Below are 27,303 nucleotides of genomic sequence, written 5' to 3' on the forward strand. Positions count from 1 at the left end.
CTGATATTGACAGAGGGTCACCCTGAGGTGGTCTGTTATCACTGTGAAGTGAAATGAGTCAATGGAAACAGGAGGTTTTCTTTTTACATCAGTTTGAATCTTGGCTGAATTTAGTGAGCCAAAATCTGGCCACGCCCACAAAGGAATGTGCAGAGTTCAATCTCAAAACGTACGAACGACATGTTTCCTTGCGACGTTCTGCAACGGGCTTCGAGGTATGTTTTGTCCCGTTTGGTGGGCGTGTCTTAGATGTTACCCAATCAGCTGCCACAAGTTAGTAAACACAACGATGTTAGAAAGGCAAGAAAATTCAGTGCGTTTGCGTACACAGCAGGGTGTTTCAACCGTTGAAAAACCGTTGAAAAAACGTTTTGCTACGTTTTGTCCGCGCTGAACTCGCCCCTGGTAAACACAGAAGACAATGGCCAATCAGAAGACAGTCGTGGCTGTAAGGCCTAAAGCACTTTCTTAGCTCATTCCTGCCCTTGGAAACAGTAGCACACAAAATAATCTTGCAGCTTATATTTCCCAAGATTTTAACAACATCGCACGGTTCATCGTGTGACTTAAAGTGTATTTTGACATTTCTATGTCATTTCCTTACAATGTTGATTACCCACATAGTTCACCAAATATTTTTTGACAAATAGCTTAATTTTGTGCTCAAAGTTGCAAAAGTTGCTTAGTTGTTAAAACGGGGTGGTGACATATGACTAAAGTAATTCCATAAGTCATATGTCATTCTCCAAGCTTGCGCAGGCAGCACTGTCATGCCTCGTTAAAAAACTGTCACCGCCACCCCTCGTTAAGTCAGAGCATCAAACCGATAAACATCGTTGTGAGCTAGCTAACTAATTTATCATGTGATTTACTTAGAACTTACAGTAGGTATGTTTCTCTGATTGTTGGTTTGTCTTTCTAGTTTAGTTAGCTAAGTTAACTAAGTTGTAGTTAGCCAGTTGTAGTTAGCTAGCATAGTTATTGCAGAAAGTTAACTAACAGAGGGTCTTCATTTTATTTTTTAGTTTCCTCCTCTTGGTTTAGTGTGCTGTTCATTTTCATTATGGCATTTGTGCGTGTGGTGTTGGAGGACAGAAAACACGTCGCACTTTCACCTGCCACTGTCTTATATACAGTCTGCAACACGCATTTTACTGACGGCCATTTTACCAATGGTATCAGAAGTCTTTACACACAGTTCAGCAGAGTAATAGACCCCCCACCCCCGCGGTAAAGTAAGCGCACCATAAAACATAGCTGGGAGTTATCATATGCAGTGCGTGACAGGACCATCGACTGTATGATTGATAACAGCTGATTCTCGCACAATAGTTTCTATCATGGGTAAATAATAGCTACTCCTGCCAGACAGTAAAGTGTACTAAACTTTACAGTGTAGTGATGTTAACACAGCAAATCGTTAGCGAACACTCCAGCCAGTCAGTTTTTGGTTGTCATGGTAATTGATTACGTCTGACTATTAAGAACACCCCCATTCTCTGTTTGAGGAAGAACGTTCACCAAAAACTGCAGTTAAAACTGGCTGGAGGGGCTTTAAGTGATAACAGGTGGTCATATGGGGGGAGGGGGGATATAATCAGATATTGTCCTTTTTAATAACCGGGGACTATCACATGCAGTGTAAACATAAGAACCAGACAGACGTTCTGTAAAGGGGAACTTTATTGCATAAATACATTGTTTTAAGAGTGCAGAGTGCTTATCTATAGCTATTCACACAGGTCTCATATTAGCTCACAGTATGCACAGTCATAGTAAGACTTAATAATAGTTGAAGAGGAAAAGATAAGAAAGCACCCAGGAGACCAGGGGAGATACTTTGTACTTTTCAAATGATTTTTCAAGTCATTTTTGTTCATTTAGTTTCCAGGTAATTAAAGTACATTTCAACACATGTTCATGGGAGCCTCAGCAGTTCTAACAGTGTTTATGTTGTCAGTGTATAAGAAGTAAATTATGAACTCAGCCTAGTGCTCTCATGTATACAATCATATGAGGGTATATTCTTGATGTATGTATGTGTATATGAGTTCCAGTGCATGTACTTCGATGTGTGGGTGTTTCAGTATACATGTACTATAAATATGCTTGTGTGTGCATGCGTGTTCACAGGTCATCTGTCTCTCCGTCGAAGGGGACGTTTTCCAGGTCCATGTGGATGTATGAGTTGTCCTCACTGCAGACCCAGCCGATGGGCGTGCGGTTGAATGAGGGGCGTGAGCGGATGTCAGCCTGCAGGGTGGGTATAGGCTCGGGGCTCCTCTGTAGCAGCGTTGAGCTGTGGGAGTTCGAAGGTCAGCGTCTTGGGCACCTTGTCAAAGCCGCCAAATGGCAACGCCGTCCTGGGAAAGAAAAAAAGAAATAGGAAGCTGAGGAGAGACAAGGTGATACAAAACAGGATCATACAAAAAATGATCATGCTGTATTTTTTATTTGATTTTCTACATATTACTACAAGACAAAGGATGACATACTTTTTTACTAAAAATTGTTTGCATGGATGGAATATTGAACCTACCTACCAGGCACAGGCCCATGAGCCCAAGAAGTGAAATAAACAAGCACAAAGAGACGTGAAACGATGGCGTAGAGACACAAGTGATCACATGTCTGAGTTATTTTCGTTTCTCGGAGAGTAACTGGAGTCGTTTTGTGTCACTTTCAGTTGCTCCTGTGTAGTAGGATTGCGGGTCATTTTACATATTATACCCAGGTGCCTGTTGTCTCCAGCCGTGTATGGCTGGTTGTTTATAGCTTTTTCAGACCCATTAGTAATTACGAGGGACACAGCTGCACTTAGCAGGGTCTACAACCACCATTAACAGTATTACAATATACAGAGATCTAGGGCTGAAATAAAATTAATATAATTATATCTGCAGCAAAATGTTGTCTAACTGTTAAGTGTAATGGCATACATTTCACCAACATTTCTAGATGTTGGTGATGTGGTACATTATGTGAAGGCTGTATTGCTGCTGAATAAAGCCATGGAAACACACCCAGGAAGAAAATAGCTTTTACTGGTGACGAAACAGCAAACTGCCGGTTGTTATAGTGATGTAGGTTAGTGAGCTGATAAAGTTGAGACTGGTGCTGCAGTTCATACTAAAACATCATTTAACAATAGTAATCATCATATAATACTTTTCTATCTACTTGCATCTCTTCCATACAGTTTTTTTGCTGCTGCCACACCAAAATTTAGGTGAAAGATGCTAATCTCAGGCATTAATAATGGATTTTCCTTGATCTGCTGTGGCTTGGATTGTACCTCATTTGTGCGTCACTGGACAAAAGCATAGAATCAATGGATGTACTATAAAAGTAGTGTCAAATAACATCCTGTAACTAACAATTCAAAGTTAAATAACATATTGAAAAGACATATTTTGTATTGAAAATGCAATTGTAAAATCTGTGTCTGTAGTTGCATGTATGTGTATATGCCTTTTAGTGTAAACAGTTTGAATAATTGTTTAAGTCATTCATCTAGCAAAAATGGCAAACTTTTGCTTTCCCCAGTATCTCAAATGTGAGTCTGCTGCTTTTCTGTTTGATATAATTTTAAATTAAATATATTTGGGTTTTAAACTGTTGGTCAGACAAAATAAGTAATTTAAAGATGTCACCTAGGGCTGTAGTACATCAAAGCTACAGTGTAGTGAATGCACATCCAAATTATTATAGACATGTTTTTTTCTTTTTGGATGCTTTATTGGCTAAGCGATTCATTACTATGAACACATTTATTCAATTCAGTACAATTCAATGTTAATCGAAAACTTTATTGTCATTATACTTGCATGCAAGGAAACATAGTTATTACAAGAGAGTGATAATTGTTGTTTGTGTACCTGTTGAAGCTCTTGTACAGAGGCAGTTCTGGGTGCGTTTGGATGGGTCCCGGCATGGAGGCTTTCATGGTTGCCGCCAGGTCCTCGTTGCCCTTCATGGCATGTTCCCAGGGCGATACATAGGTGCGTACATAGTTTTCCTTCATCTTGTCTTTTTCTGCCTCCACATCCAACACTACAAAAAAGGGGAAGACCAGAGCGATTAAATGCAAAATCTTTACAGAAAGAAAGCATCTTAAATACTGAAAAGGGACAGAAAATATAAAAAGGGATCTGTGACCCTACCTTCTTCCACTGACACCTCAGGCTTTGGTGGAATAGGGGGAGGGGACATCAACAGGTTCTGGAGGTTCTGCTGGATATAGATATAGTCTGATCAGTACACATACACATAAAACATTATGCAAACACATACACACACACACACACACTGCCTTTCTCTTCTTCACTCTTACCGTGTTCTCGTTGGTCACAATGAACTTCTCAACTCTCTGCTGCCTCATCTTGAACATCTTGGAGCCCTTGTTTTTGAGCAGGGAGAGCTCCTCCAGCATCACATCCTTGGGCGTCTTGATCTTGGTGCCCAGGTCGAGCTCAGAGGCCTCGGGGTCTGAATTATCATCTGACAGGAAGAGGCAGAGGACAAAATAAAAGAAATGAACATGGAAGTGCATGTGGGTGGATGCTGAGAAAAGGTAGAAAATAAATTGTCATGTTTACCCATACTTTGAGAAAAACTCAATGTGGTAGAAAGTGCATTGGGTAAAAAAAATAAATAAATTATATAGCAATTGTTGGTTTGTCTTTCTATCCACATAGACACACTATGTGTCTGTTTGATACTACATCATGTGGCAATTTAATATATATTGAATTTAAGACAGATACAAGATGTTTTTAAAGTAAAAAATGAACCTATCACCAGCAGTTGGTTAGCTTAGCTTAGCATAAAGTAAAAAAAGGGAAACAGCTAGACTCATCACATGTTTTGCAAGAGGCATCAAACCTTGCCACCCAAAACCTCTAAAACTTAACACATTATATACAGGAACCAAAGTGTAAAATTGACAAGTTGTGGATTTATAAGCATAAAGTCCCCATATATAAGCTAAACTAATTGTCTTCTGTCTATAGCTTTATAACAGAAAACTAGGAGAGTGGTATCGATTGTCTCATCCAATTTTCATCAAGAAACCCAATAACCATTTTTCCTAAAGTGTCAAACTATTCCTTTATAGGCTAAGAACTTTAAACTTAAAAGAAATGTTTTAACTTTGTTTTTAACATTTTCTTATGAAATGCTACACTGACTTGAATGAAAGAATTCTGGCTCATGTATCCCATGATGATTTATCACTGTGCATATTAACAATTCTAAAGATTTTTATGTTATTAAAGCCTTGGCAGAGGTGGTATGCACACTCTAAAATGTGCTCACTCTTAACAGCTAAACGCATTTGGCAAATTAAACGGTGGGTTTACCTTCCATTACATGTCTGAAATTGAATGAGGGATGTAAAAGACTGTGTATTTTTATCCTCTGGCTTCCATACTATTCTTGTTATGATGAATTACAGTTGAAACCTGTTGCGCAGTGATAGACGATGTGTGTGTGGAATGAGTGTGAAACGAGGGGAGTTGTAGGGGTTACTAGGCCAAAGCAATATGGAAGAAAAGTGCACTGGGGAATGCCACAGCAGGTTAGGTTTCTGGTAGAACTGTTTATGGAGGGAAATCCTTATAACACGCCGCCTCTCTTTCTCCCCTCTTCTCTTTCAATGATGGAGAGATGTGATAGATTTTACTGCTCCACAGAGCTCCTCATAAAACACTCTTCTCATCCACCACATACACTCCGATATCACTCATAACACCTGGAGTCCAGCCATAAACCAAAACACACACACACACACACACACACACTCGCACAGACACATCTATAAAGCGGGGAGTTGGCATTGCAATGCTGCAGAGAGCTGTTAGCAGTACCTCATAAATCAGACTTGTGCAACTGGGTGTGCGTTAAGTGTGTGTGTGTGTGTGTGTGTGTGTAAGAGATAGAGAGAGAAGGAGAGTAATTGAGGCTGCTGAGCAGAGCGAACTCTCCCATGGGGATATTGATTAGAGTGTTAATTCAGAAGAATGTGAAACTCGAGCTGGCTGCTGACTGGGAGGAAATTGAACAGACTGACAGAGGCAGCGGCGGACAGACGGACAACATAGTGATGGAGAGAGGCATGGCATAAAATGTCAGAACGACATAGTGGCAGGGATGATGGATAGATGAGTAACTGGAGCAAAATAAGGGATAAGCAGGATAAGCTCCTGAATGACTGAGCAACTGAAAACAAACTGGTGGAAAGATACAGATGTGGCTGCAGATGTGACAGCAGAAGGAGTGGTAGCGAAAACAGCAAAAGGACATAAATGGGGAAAGACATCAACAGATTGTGGAATGACAGATACAAGCGCATGCACAGACACTCAGAGCATGCTCAGATTGCAGAGAATATATTGTGGTTTAATATGCAACAAGTAAATGTCAGTAAATGTTATTGATACTGATAGAAAACACAACATACTGAAATAAGACAGCCAAGCTAGCTTCTCTGTGAGGCAGACTTAGCCAAGGAAAAGTTCAAAATTCAAAATCTTACCTAGGTAAGCACAGAAGAATTAAAAGCATATTCTTCTAAATTTATCAAAGCTAAAAGTACACATTATGCAGAAAAAGAGCCCTGTGAATGGTATACTATACATTATTTGATTATTACATTATAATTATACATTATTGATGTATTAATACATAAGCAGCATTTTAATGTTTAATGTTTAATTAATGTTTAATGCAGCTGCTTGAGGTGACACTTTTAACTACATTATATATGGGTAGTTTAATAAATGTAAATGTAAATGCTCCGTACTTGTATAGCGCCTTTCTAGTCTTTTCGACCACTCAAAGCGCTTTTACACTACATCTGCATTCACCAGTCACACACATTCATACACTGAGCCTAAGTGCTCAAACGGAAACTAACATTCACACTCACTCATACACTGGCGGAATAGCCGCCAGGGGCAATTTGGGGTTCAGTATCTTGCCCAAGGACACTTCGACTTGCAACCAGGGGGAGCCAGGATTGAACTGCCGACCTTCCGATTAACGGCTAACCCGCTCTACCTCCTGAGCCACAGCCGCCCCCTAATAAAGGACAATGCATTTTATTTTGTAAACTCATCACATGTTTTGCATGTAAAAACTTAATCCAAGTAACTATAGCTGTCACATTGAATGTAGTGGAGTAAAAAGTACATTGCTTGAGTCTGAAAGATAGTGAAGAAGACCCTCCAAGTACAGTGGTTGAGTAAATGCACTTAGTGACTTTCCACTGCTCAGTGCACTTTATAAGGCTGTTCTATCAAATTGAGTGGAAATATTCTAAATGTCTTCTCCATCATCATATACACATTTCACCGAAATTCAGCCTGACGTGAGGTATTTTTGGAAACGTTTGGATATCCACTAGAATGCAAAGTAATGGTCTGTGAGATTGAACAATGTTTAGCCACACAGCACGAATTTGAACAGATGGTGAGATGATGTGAAATGCATTCAACACACAGTAACTAAAAATGCCTGGTGCAGAGGAAGTGATTTTTGGAAAATAATAAAGGAGGACTTGAGCACGAGCAGCCATAGCTGGTGTAGATGTTAAGATGTAGCTCACATAACAAACAATATATATATATACATTTTGCATTCGTAGATTTCAACAATTTGCTACATTTTTACAAGTTGTATTAATTCCATTTCAGTCACCTTTTACACACAGCCTTAAACAAATATGGCGGGAGCTGAATCACCATCTGGTAATTTGTGTTGCCTGCGAAGGTAACAGATTTATGGCTGCTCACCCATCTGAGAATGACCCACATCCTTCCAGGAGATGCCACATGCATGTTAGATATTGTGTTACTGCATGGAACAAATGGAACAAATCTTTCTTTGTGTGAATTTTATTTAATTGTAGTATCATAAGACCACATGCACCCAGGCAGTTCAAATTACACACACAGACTGTGCAAATAGCCACACACCACAGATAGAAACTTAATATTGGATTTGACATTTACTGGGCTTGTTAATCAGATCACACGGGAGATAGAGGGAGGTCTTCCAGAAATGTGGACGAACATGACCGGCAAAATGTTTCATGCTTACATGTCATGTGCGAATATATGTGATTGGTATGATGTTTGTGTGTGTGTGTTTTACCATTCTGGCTGATGTTGGACAGGTCAGTGATGATCTTGTTGGCCTTCCTCTTGTTAGAAGGGGCAGGAGTTGTTTTTAGAGGCATGGCTAAAAGAAACAACAGAGAAATAATTTCATAATATTATCATCAGTTCCATTTACCAATTTTCAGACAAATAATTATAGCTTTACACAGAAAGAAAAATACACCTATACAGTCAAAAAAACAAACTCACGGTCTACTAACTAGCCTTTTCTGGATCTTTGAACTACATCTCACAGTCTTCATCAGCAGATAAAACTCCATCCTTGAGTTAGGACTTTTTGTCAAACTACTACTTCAAAGTCAAAAGTGAACTTTTACTCATCAGAAATAGAAAAATTGTAATTAAAGTTTTGCTTCATTTAAATTTGAAAATTTAAAGCTGTACTAATCAATATTTTCATATTAATATTGGATCATATTACTTTATTTATTGCAAAAATGTTTTGCTTGTAGTGAAAATCTGCAGAGAATTATCAACCGACTCTGCAGTTCTTCAGTTCTACAGAGCGTTTTAGCATTTTTAAGGTCATTGCCTCATTAACCCTCCTACCGCAGCAGGTGGCTGTTTTCAGTGAAGATGCTCCGATGAACCTACTGTATTCTTCACCATACAGCAGACAAATTTAGCAACTAGTTTGTACAGCAGTGCAGCATTTGGTTGCTAAAGAAATACTGACAGCATCGGTTATTTCAGCATCGGTTATTTCAGCAAGTGCCCCCAAACAAAAAAGTTCCACCTGCAACTTTTGTCTCCCCCTTCTGACAGTGAGAGTAATTACACAACATGATTGTAACCATGACAACAGAGGTCTCCTTACCTTCATGAAGTAGTCATTTTAACCCTAACCACGTGTTTCCCAAACCTAACCCAACTATAACCATAGTTGTCACATAATAAATCAGATTTACAGTGATTTGTAATGTTTTTGAATTCAAGAATATAAATTCTATCATGTTGCCAATAGAGGTGCCAGAATATTCTCTGGTATTGTACCAGAGGGCAGTTACAAATTACATTGTTTTGTCATTTAAAGGTTCAGTGTGTAATATTTAGGAGACCTTACATAATGAATGTTGTGTTTTTATTACCTTAGAATGAGCCATTTCTATCTACATACAGGGCCCTCTTACATGGAAGTTGCTGTGTTGCGCTGCCATGTTACTACAGTTTGCCCAAACGGACAAACGACTCTACGGAGCGGGTTTCGTCATTACGTTGAATATGTACAAAAAAGAAGGAAGAAGAAGAAGTAGTTGTCTGGTTTATTAGAATTAAGAAGAGAAGTGAAATCTGGACAAATGGAGGACCACATGTATTATTCTGCACAAGAGCCAACAGTGCATGTCGGCCACCAGAGTTTCTCCTACGCGCTTGGAATGGGAGGGGTGAGCGGTGATTGATGGTCCATTCATGTAATGTCGGTATAATTGGAATTCTTATTTCCTCCTTAAATCTTTATTGCAAAAAGTTAAAGACATAAAGAATTATACAGAATTACCGAATAGATACATACAGAATAGTATGCAAAAATATAGGAAGAAACAAACAATAAAAACTTTGCCAGGGGTAGTCTATATTATGTAAAGATATTAAAAGAGGACCGCACACCAAGTTTTCACAGCCTTCTTGTGTTGGATTTAGAAATTACATTGATATAAGTTATCATAGATGTCTCTGTGTTATTTATGAGCTCTGATCATGCTAATCCAACACATCTTTGTAGTAACGTCTATGTTGATTCCACATTCTGACTTAAGAGCACATGAACACACCAAAGTCGCAAGAACGACATCACAACTTGGGAAATGGGACCATCCAAGGAACACGTGAATGCACAATGAGCAGTTGTCTTCAATTTGCAACCCCCACCTCTAGATGCCACTAAAACTTACACACTGAAGCTTTAATTTGGAGGATTTGTTATTTTACAGTTTGTTACAGTGCCTCCAATTGGCCAAAAATTTATTAAAACAGATTTAACAAATGAGCACATAATAAATCAGTAGTGGACTACTAATTAATTGGGTATTTCTAATTTTCTAACTAATTCTAGGCTATTGCATATGTCCTGTCCTGAGATCCAGGGTGAGACTCTCAAAAGCTTTTTGAACATTTTTGGTACACTATAAAGCAATAAATACACCAGCCTATGCCACTTTGTCACCAAATGGACAGGCCTAACTCTATTTGGGACATAAAGTGGTGTCAGATAAACTGAGTTTATAGCACTCATTATTATGACATAAATACTTGATCTTACTGTTTTACACTAACAAATTGTATGTTACATTTTCTATAAACACTTTGTTCAACATTTGTTTTTGTTTTTTTATTTGCTCCATTAATAAATTGACTTGAATTGATTTTATACTGAAAGAGAGACTCAAGCAGTCATTTAGAATAAATATCCAAATGCTGTATTTGGTCTCTCAGGGGTCTAGCAGAGAGCATGACAGGATTAGCAACAAGAGACTGACAGGTGAAATGTGATCCAACAAAGGTTTGTCTTTCTTTTCCCAAAATATTTCACTAAAAAAATCTAAATTTATTTCCAAGATATGTTCATGTATGATTAAGATGCACATCACGTCCCAAATTATAGCAAGCTCCAGCAGAACTTCACTGGATTCCCTAATTAACTTAAGCATGCTTTAAACATGGTATATAGCCCCCAAATACCCTTGAGGACACTAATACCCAGTGGCAGCTCATGTCCCTCTTGACTAACTACTCAGATGGGGACCTGCAGTATGTCGCTGTCAATTGCACAGGTCGAAAGCAATTATGTAAGGCTGGAGGTGAGTCCCAGTACAAGAGAAAAAGCTGGAGGGCCCGTCTACAGGGAGACAGTTAATGTAATTGCTTTTCATCTGGTGTAATTGAAGCTCATTTCCTAGCCTGGGATTCTGTCCTGTGTGAGCTATTTTTGTAAACCCATGTTCTATAGCGCTGTGGTGAGTGGGACTGTCATCAGCACAAGACATACATACACACACTGGCACAAGCACACACACAGATTTGCACTCAAATAGCTCTTCTCTTGTGATTAATGTGAGTCAGTGGCCGTGGATTAAAAACTGGAGATTACAGGTGTTTTTGCATGCTGTGCTGATGGCGACAACGGGAGCAGCATGAGGGCCTGGGTCCTGTTACCATCTCTCTGAGTGAAGAGGCGCTCCTGACCCCATGACCAGCCTGTTTTAGCTTCAGATAAATCTCGAGGGGACAGCTGGGGAGGAAGGGCATCAGTAAGCACATTCCCAAATACACACATATATCCAAACCCAAGAACTAAAAACTCCGCTGCAGAGGGCCACATTCCTCACCTACCACAGTATTGGGTAAGAGATGAGGAAAGCTGTCCACCAGCTGGCTCTCATGATTCAGATTTGGTTTAATTGATATTTAAATGAACTATTTACTCAAGAAATTGCAAATCTGCAATATAACTGTCAATCTATGTATGATGTAAAGCCGGCCTTGAGCAAGGACTATGACTTTCAAACAAAACAGTCAATTCTATAATATGAATTTGTTGAGCATCTGCTTCTGATTCCCTTATTCGTTAATTAATCTAGTTACAGAAGCCTCCACAGGCCACAGATAGGGACTTCTCCTGCTGCCAAAATTTCTTGACCACAGGAATCACATGAATTTAACTGAAACCGTCTCCTTGAAATAGGAGCCAGAATTTTTTGACAACTCCGTGACCATCGGCGACAGATCCACAAACATTCAAGGCATGTGTGAGCAAGATTTCTTTGGGTTTAATCAAGGCATCGCGCATTTTCACTTCTGTAGTGTCTTACCTAAGACCCAGGTATCCACGGGAAGACACAGGTCCCAGAAGAGGTGTGGCTCAGAGGAAGAGGAATATAGATTCCCAGGTAGAATTGTGTCCCAGAGCTTGTATTATCCTGCCTGCCCTCCTCTTTGCCCCAGAGAGAGTGAAACCCTATTAGCAGGGCTGTCCCAGTGCTATAGACCTGGCATGGGTGGTGGGGGGAAGGGGTGAATTGACTAGGGGGGTAAAGAGGGTGTGGTGTTGTGAGTTTGTACGTGAGGTTTGTACGATAAGTGATAATAAGAAACTGATGATGATGATTTTTTTCCAATAACTTTTTTTCTATCAACTTTGTGTAAAAAGAAATGACAGAAAGGCCTGAAAATTTAAAGATGACACATTTTCTTCTTCAGAATAACCAGGGCTATTTTAAAATGAATAAATAGTTGACGCGAATAGTTGCATTCAAGATGAATAATGCAATACATATGTAGAATTTAGGTTCGCTTGGAAAAGTTCTGTTATAAAGGTGTCAAATATGATAGCTCAATACACAACAGTAATTTAAATAATTAGTCAAATCTAGACACAACAGCCTCATAATTACCCAAAAAATATAGGTAAAAAATAATAAAGAACAACAACAAACATTTACTCAAAGTAACTTTTACTCAGGTTTTATTCAAGTCGAACCATGTTACTAACCCTTCCGATTTCACAGGGGCCAAAGGTCAAAACCTAGAGTTAGTTTTACATAATAAAACAGGGAGCTGTTTAATGAACTCTTTACAGCCTCTTTCCCCAATTAAACAAACAAAAACAGCTCTTACACCCGTGTTACTTGGACGACCATAACATTACATATATGTCACGTATCGTAGGGAGTATGCCAAATTTTTTGTTCAGATCCAGAAAGTCAGAATCGGCATGATGATTTTAGTGAACCCCAGAATCATTTGCCAACCGCAGGGGAACAGGGGCACAGATAATGTAAACATTCTGATGTTTAGGAGATTTAATGTTGACCATACATATACCATCATATTAGTTTAGTGTGTTAGCATGCTGACATTTGATATTTAGCATTAAACAAAAAGTATAGCTAAGGCAAATGGGAATGTCTTGCAAGTATTTGGTCTGGCTTAGAATTTGATGAAAAGTTATTACAAGGGGGACATGAATGTCCATCCAATAGTTGTCTAGGCATTTCACTCAAAACCACAACCTTGTGGTGATCACCAAAGTGATTAGGAACATGGATCCCCCGTGCAGTATGTGCTAAAAATCACCCTTGCAGTATGTATGGTAGTCCTGAAATTGGAAATGCCAGGTGGCCTCGACATAGATTTGTGTGCAGCTGGGTTATAAATCCATCAGTATGCCCTGTTAGAAGGCTTATTACAAAACTGGTTGGTTATGACAAATTACCTTCTAGTAATACTTTATTCAGCCAAACACATCAGTTCATATTGATTTAGAAACTCCTTTTATCCAAAATAATAACCCTAAAATAATCGATCCATGTGGGAGTGAGAATGACCTCTATTTGCCCATTGTCTGACCTGTCCATAAACCCTGACCCTTGACCCCAAACACTCGACTATGTTGACCCAGAAATACGGTGTGAGGAAAGAGGCTCTTTGGCAGAGCAGCAGGAGGAGACAGGATGTACAAGGTAACTCTTCCTCTCCACTCTCAATCACGTTGTAAAAAAGCCATCAGAATTAGGAGTTTAGCACCGGGCCAAATAGCTGGAGATTAACAGCTCTAAAAATAGGTAAAATGGGCTGTGCGTGTGTGTGTGTATGGGTATGTGTGTGTGTGTGTGTGTGTGTGCGAAACTGAGTGAGAGAGGAATTAACAGAGAAGAGGAGAGAGACCGAAAGAGGGAGAATTGTAGAACTGATTTGGTAATTTGGCCAAGAGTAAAAAGAGCCACTTCAGTCATTACTTTAAGTGCAGTTACAGCTGTTATGTATTTCTAAAATCCAGTGACCTAGTTTGTAGAAAAATTAATATGCTGCACACTGCAGGGATTTGTGTGTTGTTCCTTCCACTAGCACAGCAGCTAACCTTACAAGTGGACCTGAACAGGACTAAAGTTAGTCCTGTCTGTCACCTGATGCCAGTCAAGGGTTATAGGTTAGATCCCTTTCTGTGGCCATGGTTGGGTTTCACAGTTCCAAGGCCATCAGGTGGTTGTCATTAAACTGCTCTGAAATGTGAAGGCCAACAATCCTACAAGGACATTTTCAACAGCAATGATCAGAGATTGAATCTAAAATAGAAAGACATGTATTTAAAATTATCACTTTTCATTCAGCCAGATTATCAAATATAGGATAATTTTACTAAAATTTATAGTTAGGATCCATGAAATAGATAAAAAGACAAGACTCCCCCCCCCCCCCCCCCCGTTACATTAAATGTTACTCAGATTCTAGCCATGTAAAATATGGGATGAGACAAGGGAGACCATAAACTGTAGTGGTGAAACCACAGACTGTATAACATGTCTGGATGACAGATCCTACTAGATGACAAATCCTACAGTGCCTCCATGTGGTGAAAGTTTAAACAAATACTTTGTCTTTTAGCTCTAAACTGACTAAATCCTGAGAGAACCATTAAGCTGTTAGACTAGTCAGTAAATGCCTGATAAAGAAAGAAGGGTAAAAACAAATGGGAGGAGGTAAACGGGGCCCAGTGTGGGAGCGAGTGGTGATGTGGGTGACACAGTAAGAAACAGAGTGACAGCTGAGGTGAGTCATGTCTATTTTTATTCAGCCGCATGTCTCTGTGGAAAAGAATAACAGCTAATCAGACATGTTATACCTCTCCTGTTTCATATCAACAGATCAGAAATCAAGCTTTCTGTAAAAGGCTTCCATTCTTCATGGCACCTTTGCTCCTCGCCCTATGAAACACTACAGAAAACAAAGCACACATTGCTGCAGAGTGCAACAAAAAAAAAGACATTCACAATCATCAAATGCAAATCCTCAGAATATATATGACAGAGGAGAAATTACAGTAGTAGTAGCTACTTTAAATTTGTTAGAAAGCAACTTTTTCTAAAATGAAATTACTGGAAGGCAACAGCCCCTGTGTGGTGCTGACAGATTATGAAGTTATAAGATCAAATGTGCCTCTTTTACACCTCATCAGACATTGTTTCTATCATGTCACTTCATCAGTGCCTCCTGTGCTTTTCTTTTCAGCCTCTTCCCACCCTCGACTACATCTCTCACAACAGGCTTGTCCTTCCACATCCTCTATTCTTCTTTTTTATGTTTAAACTTTATTCTTCATCATCCAGTACAATATTTACAGACCTTTATTTCAGTTTACCTCAGCATCTCTTTCTGTCCTTTTAATATGCCATTGATCTCCATTTTTTCTTTTAAACTTTTCTCAGGTTTCCACACTACATTTCATTTGCAAGACATGGTGTTCCCTTTAATTATAACCAAATGCATTGAATAAATGAGTCAACAAGATTAAATGTGATAAAAATGTGCTACATGGGTGGCCGATCCAAACAGATCTTGTGATAAAATGTGGCTAATAAAACCCAAGCTGCAGCCCAGAATAACAATATTACAACACTAAAAATACATGGACTTAATTAGAAAATGTTGCTCTATGTTCCCATAGTGCGGTGGTTTATATGCCCAGAGTCTCTTCAGTGCGTAGTGGATCCAGGGCGCCAGACGCCAGGCTGCAGACCCAGGTTGGAAGTGCTGAACCTGGGCCTGGGGACCCTGATAGGTTGAGTGCTGCTGGCCGCAGGCTGAGAGGCACCAGCGGGGCCCAGGGGACTCAGATCTGGGGCACTCTTAAACTGCCTGTTGGCCTGTGCACTGTTGGAGGGCTGAAGGTGGGTGAACGTAGGAGACAGGACTGGATTTGAAGCAGAGGCAAAGGTTGGGAGCTGAGGAAGTGGAGCAGTAGGGGCGGGCGGAGGTGGGGGAGATAGAGGGGAGGTGGCCCACTGAGGTTGGTATGATTGGGGTTGAGGCTGATAGGGTTGGTAGGGGGCAGGGCTAACTGTGGGTGGAGGAGATGTGACATCAGAGCGCCACAGTGGTTCTCCAAGTGTCGTAGCTGATCGAGGTACAATAACTTTGAGGGCGGGCCCCGTGGCTATTGGCGGCGGAGTAGAGAAGCGCTTTACCTCATATACTCGTGCTGTCTTCTGAGGACCACTTGGCATTCCTCGCTGCTGCTGCTGCTGATTGGTGGAGGTGCCCTGGGGAACACTGCCCCCGTAGCTGAACAGAGAAGAGTTGAGTTGGTAAGGCTGGTGGCTCATAATGTCCACAGACTTGATGCCCGCTTTCTTCCCTTTAGATCCAGCTGGCCCAGACTTTGCTACCTCAGGCTTCTTCTGGGCCTTCAGAGGGCAAGAGGGAGAGAGAAGGGGGTTGTAGCTGATGGGAGGAGGGGCACGGATGTTGGACGAGTATTTCCAGGTGGCAGGGAGAGAAGGTGTGGGTGAGGGTTCTCTCGTCTGGGCAGGAGAGTAAGGTGCTGTGGCAACAGAAGGAGCGCGCTCCACAATGTACCGATCCATCCTGTTCTGTCTGCGTGCAAACAGTTGACCTCCCTTCCCTGCCAGTTGTGGCACCTGAGGGGCTTGCGGTTTGGGAGCTACGGGAGGTGGCCTGGGTCCCCGTTGAGCCTGCAAAAAGTTGCAGGCCTCTGCTCCCAGCCTCAGCCAGTCCTCCTCAGGCCCTGATTCATGTCCCGTCTCCCCACTGGGTGCATCTCCAGGTTCACCACCTTGGCTTTTCCCAAAGTGGTCATCCATGTTCTGGACCATAGACATCAAGTCTGGGTTTGGAGAAACATCTTTATTCTGGACTGCACAGAACATGGGCTTCTTGTTGCTACGACGACGGGCATCGTGCAGGATGCCAGTCCGAGCGGCAGGGACCGAGATGCGCTGCTCGCGTGTCACCAGTGAATCGGTGGCAGGAGCCTGGGGAGGTGATGCAGTTGCCATGGCAGCACGGGGGCCAGGAGTCCCTGCACTTGTCATGTTGATGTAGGGATGGTGAGATGGAGATGGAGAAGGATGGGTGGGAGGAGGAGGAGGAAGAAGAGGGGTGGGCTGGGCATGGAAGGAGACCTGAGTCAGACCAGAGGGATGTGGTGGGGAGATGGGAGAAGCAGAAATGCAGGTGGAAGGAGGTGGATAAGTAGGATCAGGGTGAGAGGGAAATGGCTGTGGAGGTGGAGGGGAGAAGGGTTGAGCAGGGGATGCACTGACCAGGGTACTTTGAGCCGGGGAAGGAGAGAACAGGGCTGGGGGGGAAGCATACACTGTGGGCTGAGGGGAAAATGTTGGTGGATTTGTGGCAGGCTGGGAGAAAGCCACAGAAGACAGAGACGACGAGGGAGGCGAGAGAGATGAGGGGTGGGAGTTAACAGAAGGGGGAGTGTTGCTGTTGTTATTTCTTGGAGGGATGTACAGAGAGGTGCTAGACACGGCTCTCCTTGCATCTGGCCCTGATGGATGGCAAGTAGGTTGGATAGTCACCATGGAGATGGCCGCCATGGGTTTGGCAGCCATGGCCACGGCTGTGGGTCTGGGTTGGGGAGGGCGAAACATCACAGAGGTTACAGATGCACGGGAAGGTGTAGGGCCTGGGGTGAAGGGGCGTGCAGTACGGTTTAGAACACCTGCATTAGGACTGACATTGAGGTGATGATCTGAGTCTGTGATTGGGCTAGGATATGGGTTGCCATGTTGCCCATTTTGACTTGGAAGGGGCATCTGAGAGGGCGGGCTCAGAACAACACTAGCCCGACTAACAGCTACTGACCCCCCATTGGTCAAAGCCACAGCTGGAGGAGACATATGTTCAGAGTGGTTACTGATTGGCTGCTTTGTGATGCCACTCTCCAGCCTTGAGCCCTGACAGGCTGAGCTCTCCTGCCCTGAGACCTCTAACCCTGGGCTTTGATAGACAGAGGTCACAAGTCCTGGAGCCTGATAGGCTGAGCTGTCCAGCCCTGAGATGTGATTGGTTGTTGGCGTTGTTGGAGTAGTTGGTGTGGCTGACGGGCAGGCTGAGCTTCTCCTGTCCAGGAGGTCTAGATAACCGGTGTCCCACGTAGAGTCAAATGATGCTGAAAATCCCTCTTCATCAACTTCCGAGCTACTTAGGATAGAACTTCCTCCTTCCTCCTCCGTCTCCCCTCCTGTATCTCCTTCTGTCTCCCCTCCTGTGTCTCCCTCAGCTTTACCAAAGCAGGTCAGTGTGTACTTCTTGGCCCTCTGCCGGCGTTTCTTGAACATAAGCACCCCTTTCGAGTTGGGGTTTGGAGCATCAGTCAGCAAAGATGCAATGGAGCGGCACTTAGTACGAGCTTCTTTCACCTGTTTCTCCACAAAACTCTCCCCGCGCTGCAACTCTGCAAGACAGGAAGAGAGAGAGACCAAAATAAATGTACTGAAAGAGAGTGGAAACAAAGGAGGGAAGCGGTAATGGGATTTTTGATGAGTACATAACAAGGCACAGGCAAAAACAGTGTGACAGGCCTCACTGACTGTGAGCAGTAGCCCATTTATGCATTATTATCACAGCGAGGAGCTGCAATGAGGATTACTAGTGACAGACAGGAGTGTGTGTTGTGGATTAGAACAAAGAATTCCTGCTGCTTCCCAGAGTTGAGTCACACAGTCCGGGAAGGTTAGATCAGAGTGTCACAAATGCTTCTTTGTGCCTGTGTGTGTGTGTGTGTGTGTGTGTGTGTGCACGTGTACACGGCAGCACACGTGTATATCTCTGCTTAGTCCAAGGCTATATGAGTCTTTCTGGTGTCCTGGCTCACCTCATGTGAATATCCTCACTACATAACTATAGTCTGATGCATCCTCTTCTTACACACATTCATATTCTGTGTAACTGTCATACAGTCAAGCTTACCAATGCATAACAAAACACACACAACCCCGATATCAAACTTGATATTTAAGTTGAAAAGTTTAGATATTCCTATAGCAAAATGAATGCCACCCTACATAAGACTCCAGATATTAAGATTTAAAGGAGAACGAGTCTACAGCCACGCAAGCAGCTAGACTCTAGTTATGCAGAGCAGTGCAGGGGGCTAAATGCTAACAAGTCTTAGTTTAGCATGTTAGCATTAAAATATTTTCTAATTAACACAAAACATGAGCAACAGCTGAGGCTGGTGAGAATGTCATTATTTTGTATTTGGTCATAAACCAAAGTATGACACAAATTAAAAATGATAAGTGTTAAAAGAAAGATTAAGAGATCACCAAAGTTATTACACTTTATCCAGGGGAGAACATGAATGTCTATATCAAATATTTTCCAATAGCTTTAGTGACAATTCACTCAAAAACACAAATGTGAACCTCATGATGGCACAAGAAGAAAGTCAGGGTTTCACCAAAGTAATGGATATCAGTACCAAATTTCATCCCTATCCATCTAAAAGTTATATTTCACTCTAGACTTGCTTGGTGGACTGACTGACATTGCCATCCCTTGGTGCTAGCATGGCTTTTTTTTTCATATCCATCCCATAGTAAGCAGCACAGCTTCAAAATTAAGTAACAGCATAGTAATTCCTCTCAATTTAAAAGAAAAAAACATTTCAAACTGATATGTATTAATTCCAAGTGAATCTAAGTGTAAATGAAATACATGTACATAAAAGGGTTTTAATGCGTCTTACCTGCGTACACGGTGTGTGGGACTGTGTGTCCACCTACATCTGAACCTGAAGGAGATGTGAGGTCCCTCATCTCACAAGTGTGAGTGTGTGTGCATGTGTCCTTAAACTCCCACTGACCCTCCCACACACACCCTCACAGTGTCCAGGTCTGGTCCGAGTGGGGAACTGTTTAGTCTGTGTCTTCCAGCTCTTCTCTCAGGGCACAGCCCATGTAAAGACCTTTGTCTGTGTCCAGCAGCCCAAACCAACACATGATGTCAACCCACTATTCCTGTCTGTCTGACAGGCATCAAACACCTGTCCAGTCTCTGTCTCACACGCAGACACACGCAGACGGGAAGACCCCTCACCAGAGGACATTTAGAAAGCAGTGTCTATGAGTGCGTGTCGTGTGTTTGTATGTGTGTGTGAGTTCATAAAGCCAATTACAGTTTATAGCGGAAATCTTTACTTATGTGCCACCCTATGGTGCTGACACTAACAACCACTGCACACACAGACACACAACTCTATAGCAGCAGAGCTAACAATCCCATATCCAAAGGCAATGCGTATTTGTGTGTAACGTGAGAAAGGGCAGGTCACTGGACACATCAGTCATCACTCATCCTATAGTAAAGCCGTAACAGGCCTTCAGTCTCTTGTAGGACCCTCATTACTTCAACATTCACTCATGAAGTCACAACTCAGTCAGTACATAGTTATTCAGTTGGATTAGCTGTGATCATTAGTTCAGTTCAGTTCAGTTAATTTATTGTTATCCCAAGTGGGAAACACGAGATAAAACATACAAGCATCAGAATAAACACCATAAATACACACAAAATGCACACACAATTATTATTATTGCCTAATTGAAATGATAAGATAATCAGACAAGGTTGATAAAATTTTACAAGTTAAAGGAAAAGTTCAATAATTTGGGAAATACTCTTATTTTCTTGTAGAGAGTTTGATGCCATTCGTTCTTTTTTGTTAAATGTAGTTGTAAAAATGGCAAATTGTCGTTTTTACACTTTTTGTAAGGATTAAGCAATCGAGATATAACATGTTGATTAGTCAGTTTTAGAAGTGCTAGTACGCAGATAATTTGACCTGATTTTACCTTTGGACAGAGCCAGAGCTCTAATCCTAAGCCTGTTTCCAGTCTTTATGCTAAACTAGGCTAACTCCCTCCTGTCCAGTTGTTCCCGAAGACTTTTGCTTGCGAACCCTTAATACAAAGCAACATCTACTTGCGACCACTCAAAGAAATTTACCTTTATTAGGCTGTTTAGTTTAAATACTTTGTTGAGGCATATATAAATAAAAGTATGCCATTTTTCACCAGGGGGAAAAAGCAAAAAAGGAGAGAAAGTCTTACCAATAAACTTAATTTTATGTAATTATGTCATCATCCCACATACCTAGCCTACTGTGCATACGCATGGCAAGAAACACACACATATCACAACTTGCACATACGCACACAAGCACACACTCCTACACCAGCTTTGTGGCCTGTAAGTCGGAGATGTGTCCGGTTTGTCAGAAGCTTCAGTGCCTATAAATACGGCCAATGAGGCAAATGCTCAGAATACTGACAGAAGAGACTGACTGCTGTTTCAGGAGACAGAAAAAGGGGGAGGAAGGGGGAGGTGGAATATCTCTGTGGGTATCTGGTATATCTCACCCGATCACTACCACCCTGTCAATGTAAATGGATGCTCCAGTTAATAAAGTACAGTAAATAACCACTAGAGGGTGATCTAGCTGTTGATTTAAGCTGCAAGACTACACAGCTCACAGCTGCTGATGCCAAGGGAGAATCTTTGGAATTCAAATTGAAAAGCAAAAACACTGCAGTCAAGACTGAAATAGTTGCATTACCATGAGAAACTAGCGAGGTTCCTGTTTTTGGTCAGCAGCATATTATCCTAAAAGTTTCAATTTAACTGAACAAAGTCACATCCATGGTATGTTGTAATGGTCATTAATTAGTACTGTAACATCAATTTTACATTATTTTCTAAATAACTATGATAGTAGTTATAATTACCATACACATCTAAGATCATGGTATCATCTAACCTATCAGGGTTTTAAAATTAGGACAATTTCTTTCCATAAACCTTGACTCATCCTTAACTTCTTGTTATCACCTCTCTGGTGTCACTTGCTATGTTTTGTCTTTGGCTGTACGAAGGAGAATAAACATGCTGGAAGGGATTTTACCACCATCCTTTAACTTATTCCACAACTGTCATTACAAGAAACTGGACTTGGTGGCACACAGATGGATCATATAACTGTATATGTACTCATCTGTTTTCAGTATAGTCTCAGCAATGGGGCGGTAACAGGGCCGCCCATAAGAGGGGAAAAGGGGGAAAGCATTCTGGGGTCCAGCTGCTATAGGGGAGCCCATCCAGCACTATATAAGCAAAGATAACCAAATATAATTTTGAACTAAAAAACTCACCATTATTTATTAAAACAACAAAAACAAATGTATGTTGCTTTAGTAAAATATAGCCTGTTTCATAATGAAAACCCACTCTCCTGAAAATGGTATGAGCAATGTTTGTTGTATGCAACATCAAAACATCAAAAGTGCACCGCTTGCAGCAGGCTATTTATGTGGGAGATAGAGAGAGAGTGCAGCATGTGTTGACATGATTAAAGCAGATTTGTAGAGGGGCCATTTACTGGACCTTTTCAGGGGCCCAGTCATTTCTGTGTTTTCTTATGTGTGCATGCAGGCTGGTATATGTATGTATTTAATAACATGTATATAGTAATGATAATAATAAGAATAATAATAACATGTTAATAACAGCATGTTTTTAATGTAAGAATTGATCACACTTTTTATGGTTTATGATCCTCATATATGTGTATTTTTTCTTGTTTTTTTTTTAACTTAAAACTTAAATAATTATCATTATTGTTGTTGTTGTTGTAGTTAACCTGTAATGGTGTAGCTGCTGTAGTTTTGTATATACTTACTCGCTTGCCGTGCTTTGTCCATGTAGGTGGTGGAGAGCTCGTCACTGACAGGGGTCTGCTGGGGTCCCACCATGGGCACCAGCTGTTTACTAGAACCCAACATAAGAGCCTCTTTCGCCCTTTCAGGAGACACAAGCGGTGGGCAGGTCAACCCCATGCAGCCCCCCACCTCCTGAAAGCCACTGTCTCCTTCTCCCTCTGCTTCCACCAACCCCTGGTCAGGTGTCGGTGTGAGTGTGTGCGGTGTCAGAGTGTGTGGGGTGTGTGCTGGAGTGGTCCACTCAGTCTGGAGGGGCTGGTAGATGAGCTCTCTGCGAGGGACGCCAGGAACACACTGACCTTCCCACTGCCCCTGCATGGAAACCCCTGCATCAGTGGCACTCTCATACCTTAGTGGAAAGACAGACAGAACAAGTACAAAAAAGATTATATACTTTGATGTAATGTCGAGATTGAGACGTTGTCAGGGTGGTTTAGGTGACCTTATGCAATGTAGCTGTGACATCTTGGGCTTGAATCTGATCTGACACGCCATATCATTCTCCTCTTGCTTTTCCAATATCCAGATAAAGATGGACTACATGTGTACACACACATTGTAAGGAATAAAAGATTGAAGGGGTGCAAGGGCAAAGGATTTCTTTCTGCTGTAGTCCTGCCACCTAGTCTGTCTTTCTAAAGCACAAAAAAATCATACAAGAGATTCCTCTACATATAATAAGTCATATCTGCTACTGGAATGGATGGCAAAATATTAAAATATAACATGGATAAGTCTAATAGGAGCTGCAGCTGAATGCAGACAGAATAATTTTTCTTGGTTAAAATGATTGATTTCTCAGTACTTTCTAGTACAGTGGTAGATATCCTTTGTGGTCAGGATATGGACAGACAACAGCAGTATGATTTTTCAGCTTTTAGGAGAAACTGCTAAAAGAAACAGTCTATGGCAGAATACATTGAGAACTGGAAGTGAGGTGTGACTTCAGGTCTCCAAGCCTTACCCGCTCATCTCAGAGGTCTCCTCCTCCTCTTGGTCGTCATAGCGCGCAGGTGACCGTGCGTGAGGTGGGGTGCGGCGTTGGCGACGGTACGTGAGCAACTGTGTGTCTGCGTCACTGTCTGTCTCTCCATAGTAAGCCTCGCTGTCTGGAGGGGAAGTGATGCCCCTGGGCATCCCGGAGTTGGAGAGGATGGAGGAACGGTGGGAGGGCGAAGGGGTGGGAGACAGGACCTTCATGGTGGAGCGGGGTGATGAAGAGTGGAATCCAGAAGGGGCCCTGGAAACACATGATGACAAGTTGCGAAAATGCAAAACATGCATCATTTTGTTTGATATTGATCAAATAGTGTGTGATGTACTGTCTGTGTGTGAGTACATGCGCTGACCTTTTAACCCTCAGGTTGAGTGTAGCGCTCTGTGTATCAATGAGGCTCATGGCCTGAGCATGACTGAGCTCTGCACACATATGGTCACCAATGGCAACCAGCTCGTCATGCTCCTTCAGTCCAGCTCTGCAAGCTTTGCTGCGCCTGCGTACCTGCAGAGCGGAAAGGGGTTAATAACACATTAATACTTGTAGCTGTGAAAAACGCTCAGTAAACATATTTATTTTACTTATTTGACATGTGACGCCCCTCCTACTGTCTTGTAGGTTGTTATGAACACCCTCAGTGGGCAATTGGCTGACTTGGGATGGTCGTCAGCTGATTTGAGCACAAGAACAAGAATATTTGGACTTTGGTGACTCCTAGTCGCAGTATCCATTCACCAACATTCTGTCCTACTATGGACATTGAGAATGAATGGGTTAAAAACACCACATACACACTGCACCAGTCTTCACTTTTCTACAAACAAAAACTTTCACAATAATTTTATAATTTACTCATATAAAAACTATATACATAGTGACTTTAAAGGCCTTGAAAAAACTTTGATTCTTGTTTATTTAATCATGAATATTTAATGTTATCCATGTCAATTTTCAGGGGCTTTATTCTCTACAGAAAATAACCATCTCATCAGCCATATTATAGAGCAGTCATTCAGGTTGTTACTTCAGTGTACTGTATGGTGTTAGTGCGTCTTGTAGAACAACTGATGTGTTAAGCAACAGGGATCTCTCTGCTACTACCAGCCACTCATGTCCCTGTATCAGAATAACTCATGAAGTCATGCAGCTGTTGCTGGAGGTCGCTAAGAGATGATGTCATAGGATCGTTCAGGAAGCATGTCGGTGTGGGGTGGGGGATATATGGATCAGAAGGGAAAGGAAAATTCTTGTCTACCAGACTGTTTCCTCTTAAAGAAGATGATAAGGTAGCTCCCTCTGTCTCCTCACGCATACCCATATCTTATCACTGTAAAAATGTTGAGAAGAGGAAAGTGTGTTCCCACACCTACTTGGACTCTTAAGAGGACACAGTATTTGCCTTATCAGTATCTCTTGATCCAATAATCCCATAGCAGCGGCACACAAACACGTGCAAAGACAAGCTGCCCACTCTGACAAATGTACACACGCATATACACACACAGCACAAGTGAACATCGTAAAAAAAAACAGTTTGAACAGCTGCAGCACCAGTCTGAACCAGGGGGGATGCCTGTCAATCACCATATGTTCCTCACATACCCAAAATAAAACCTTGCAGGAAAATCGCATTCCTGGACAGATGAAGAAAGACAGGCGCTACTGGCAAACAGAAAAAAATCTTACAATAAAGTGCACAACTGTGTGTGTGTGTGTGTGTGTGTGTGTGTGTGTGTGTGTGTGTATCTTTGTGTGTGAACAAGAGGCCTTTTTCCATCCTCAGCTTCCAACGCCTCTTAAATGAGCTATTCTGATCCTCCAGTTTGCGCTCCATTCCCAACCGGGCTTATCTGAGTTATGGCCAACTACACACACACACACACACACACACACACACACACACACACACACACAAACAAAAAAGAGGAAGCACACACTGATCAAACTCTAATTAAAGGTGATCTTATATGCTTGAAAATTCTGGATAAACAGAGGCCTTTGGTGCCAGAGCCACTGTACCTCCTTATGAGTGACTGGCCAACTTTTAAAGCCAGTGTGAGCGAGGTTGCATTCCTCTCCAGAATAGATTTACTTATTAGAGAGAACATTCTGGACTGTCAACAAATATAAACACAGACAGGAAAAGCTTTTGGAGAAACCAAACAAGGTTTAAAAAGAATATTCCTTAAATTGTCAGACAGACAGACTTGGAGTCGGTGCGAGGAGGGAATTCCTTCATCATTAAAGTTGGCTTACTATGTGACTTACTATGTGGCTTGATATGTGACAATGACAAATCTGAAACAAGTTCATTATCTACTGTATGTGTTAACAGTGGATACGTTCATGGGCAAAAGAACACACACATGCAATATATATGTGTATAGTAATATAATAATCATAGTATTATAGAATGTATATATACGCACACTAACTTATTTAAAAGAAACACTTACTAATCTCTGCTACTGTGTGGTCACCATCAGGATGCAGTGATGAAATCCAAGTCAAGATCAACCCCTAACATGTGTTCATACTATTCTCTGACCCAGAAACCAAACTGAATCACAATTTAAATTGGCTACAGCCAAATTAGAATTAGTGTACTCCTAAGTATATCCTAGAGGTACTGTTGCATGAAGTAGAGGGAGTATTACTTGTGGTCAAAACCGCTCAAGTATAGATAAAAGTGGAATTTTATCTGATTAACAATTACTTAGATAGAATTTCAGAGTGAAAGGACATCCTGATTGATACACTGATTATAAGCATTTCAATATGACTTCACCTATCAAACTAATCCCAAATTCAGTGTTGCTATCCAAAGTAAGGTAAAGCTGATGATACACAGAGCAACTTTTAGAGCAATCGTGCAGGGCAACGTTGCCATCAGTGGTAATGAGTAAAGGTTACTACCGTAATCCCCTTCCCCCACCACCCCGCCACCCACCCCGCACCGCCGCTATCCGTTCAAAACATAGTCGGACTTGCCACTAGCAAGATTGCCCAGCAACATTGCTCAAAACGTTGCCCCCCAGCTTAATTCTAGCTGAGAATGAAATACAAATGAAAGTAGAATTACTGACTTTAGAATGCACTCACAAAAGTACAGGTGAAAAAAGCTACATAATTACACTGATAAGAGTATTTAGATATTTTACATCCCAAGAAATATCTACAAGCACTGGAGATTTAAGCTCATAGTGACACCAATGCAATAAGCCACTGATTAATTTATTCAGACTGTATGTTGACTATTAAGAGTCTAACCAAAGCTTGAATTACAAACATTGCACAAACACAAGACTGACCATCAAGGCCTCAGACCGCAGCTGTAGTCTCTATTAAACCCATCTACTCGTTACCACCTTGGCCATAAGTCTTCACTGCATCATACTGTACGCACTCACACACACACAGGCTCCACTGTACCTTGGCCACTTGTAGAGGCTTTTGCTGCTCTGCGCCTCCCTGCAGTCTGAAGCCCCACGGGGCCCCTCCTGAGAGAGAGACCACAATCTCCTCCGCTACCATCCCTGCTCCCAGCTCCCAGCCTGCTGTGTGTGTGACGGTGCACAAGGTGCTCTGCCCTTCT

The 27,303-nt window shown here is 41.7% G+C and overlaps 2 protein-coding genes across 2 annotated transcripts; both read right to left on the reverse strand.

Annotated features, from left to right (window-relative positions):
• Positions 1–1,665: 1,665 nt before the first annotated feature.
• Positions 1,666–12,103, reverse strand: myoz1b (myozenin 1b). Its single transcript, XM_038736408.1, is given in 7 exon segments — positions 1,666–2,278; positions 2,280–2,363; positions 3,879–4,053; positions 4,164–4,233; positions 4,334–4,500; positions 8,155–8,241; positions 11,990–12,103. Coding segments are annotated over 6 exon segments (732 nt in total). The 5' UTR covers positions 8,240–8,241; positions 11,990–12,103; the 3' UTR covers positions 1,666–2,127.
• Positions 12,104–14,722: 2,619 nt separating this feature from the next.
• Positions 14,723–27,242, reverse strand: synpo2lb (synaptopodin 2-like b). The gene is made up of 5 exons (XM_038736283.1): positions 27,141–27,242; positions 24,061–24,212; positions 23,676–23,951; positions 22,672–23,060; positions 14,723–18,387 (listed from the first exon to the last, which is right to left on the reverse strand). Exons 1-5 carry the CDS (start codon positions 27,240–27,242, stop codon positions 15,650–15,652), a joined length of 3,657 nt encoding a protein of 1,218 aa, XP_038592211.1. The 3' UTR covers positions 14,723–15,649.
• Positions 27,243–27,303: the final 61 nt, after the last annotated feature.

The sequence above is a fragment of the Micropterus salmoides genome, unplaced genomic scaffold (genome assembly GCF_014851395.1).
Source record: "Micropterus salmoides isolate LMB-PRFRI ecotype aquatic unplaced genomic scaffold, ASM1485139v1 Ms_hic_scaffold_21, whole genome shotgun sequence".
NCBI lineage: Eukaryota > Metazoa > Chordata > Actinopteri > Centrarchiformes > Centrarchidae > Micropterus > Micropterus salmoides.

What these genes read in the sequence shown, in the direction of transcription:
- synpo2lb (XM_038736283.1), bottom strand. Translation starts at nt 27,242, where the DNA reads ATGGTAGCGGAGGAGATTGTGGTCTCTCTCTCAGGAGGGGCCCCGTGG. An exon ending in AGCCTCTACAAGTGGCCAAG is followed by an intron (nt 24,213 to 27,140) that starts GTACAGTGGAGC and finishes TCCGCTCTGCAG; the next exon opens with GTACGCAGGCGCAGCAAAGC. An exon ending in GGACAAAGCACGGCAAGCGA is followed by an intron (nt 18,388 to 22,671) that starts GTAAGTATATAC and finishes CCTGTCTTGCAG; the next exon opens with AGTTGCAGCGCGGGGAGAGT.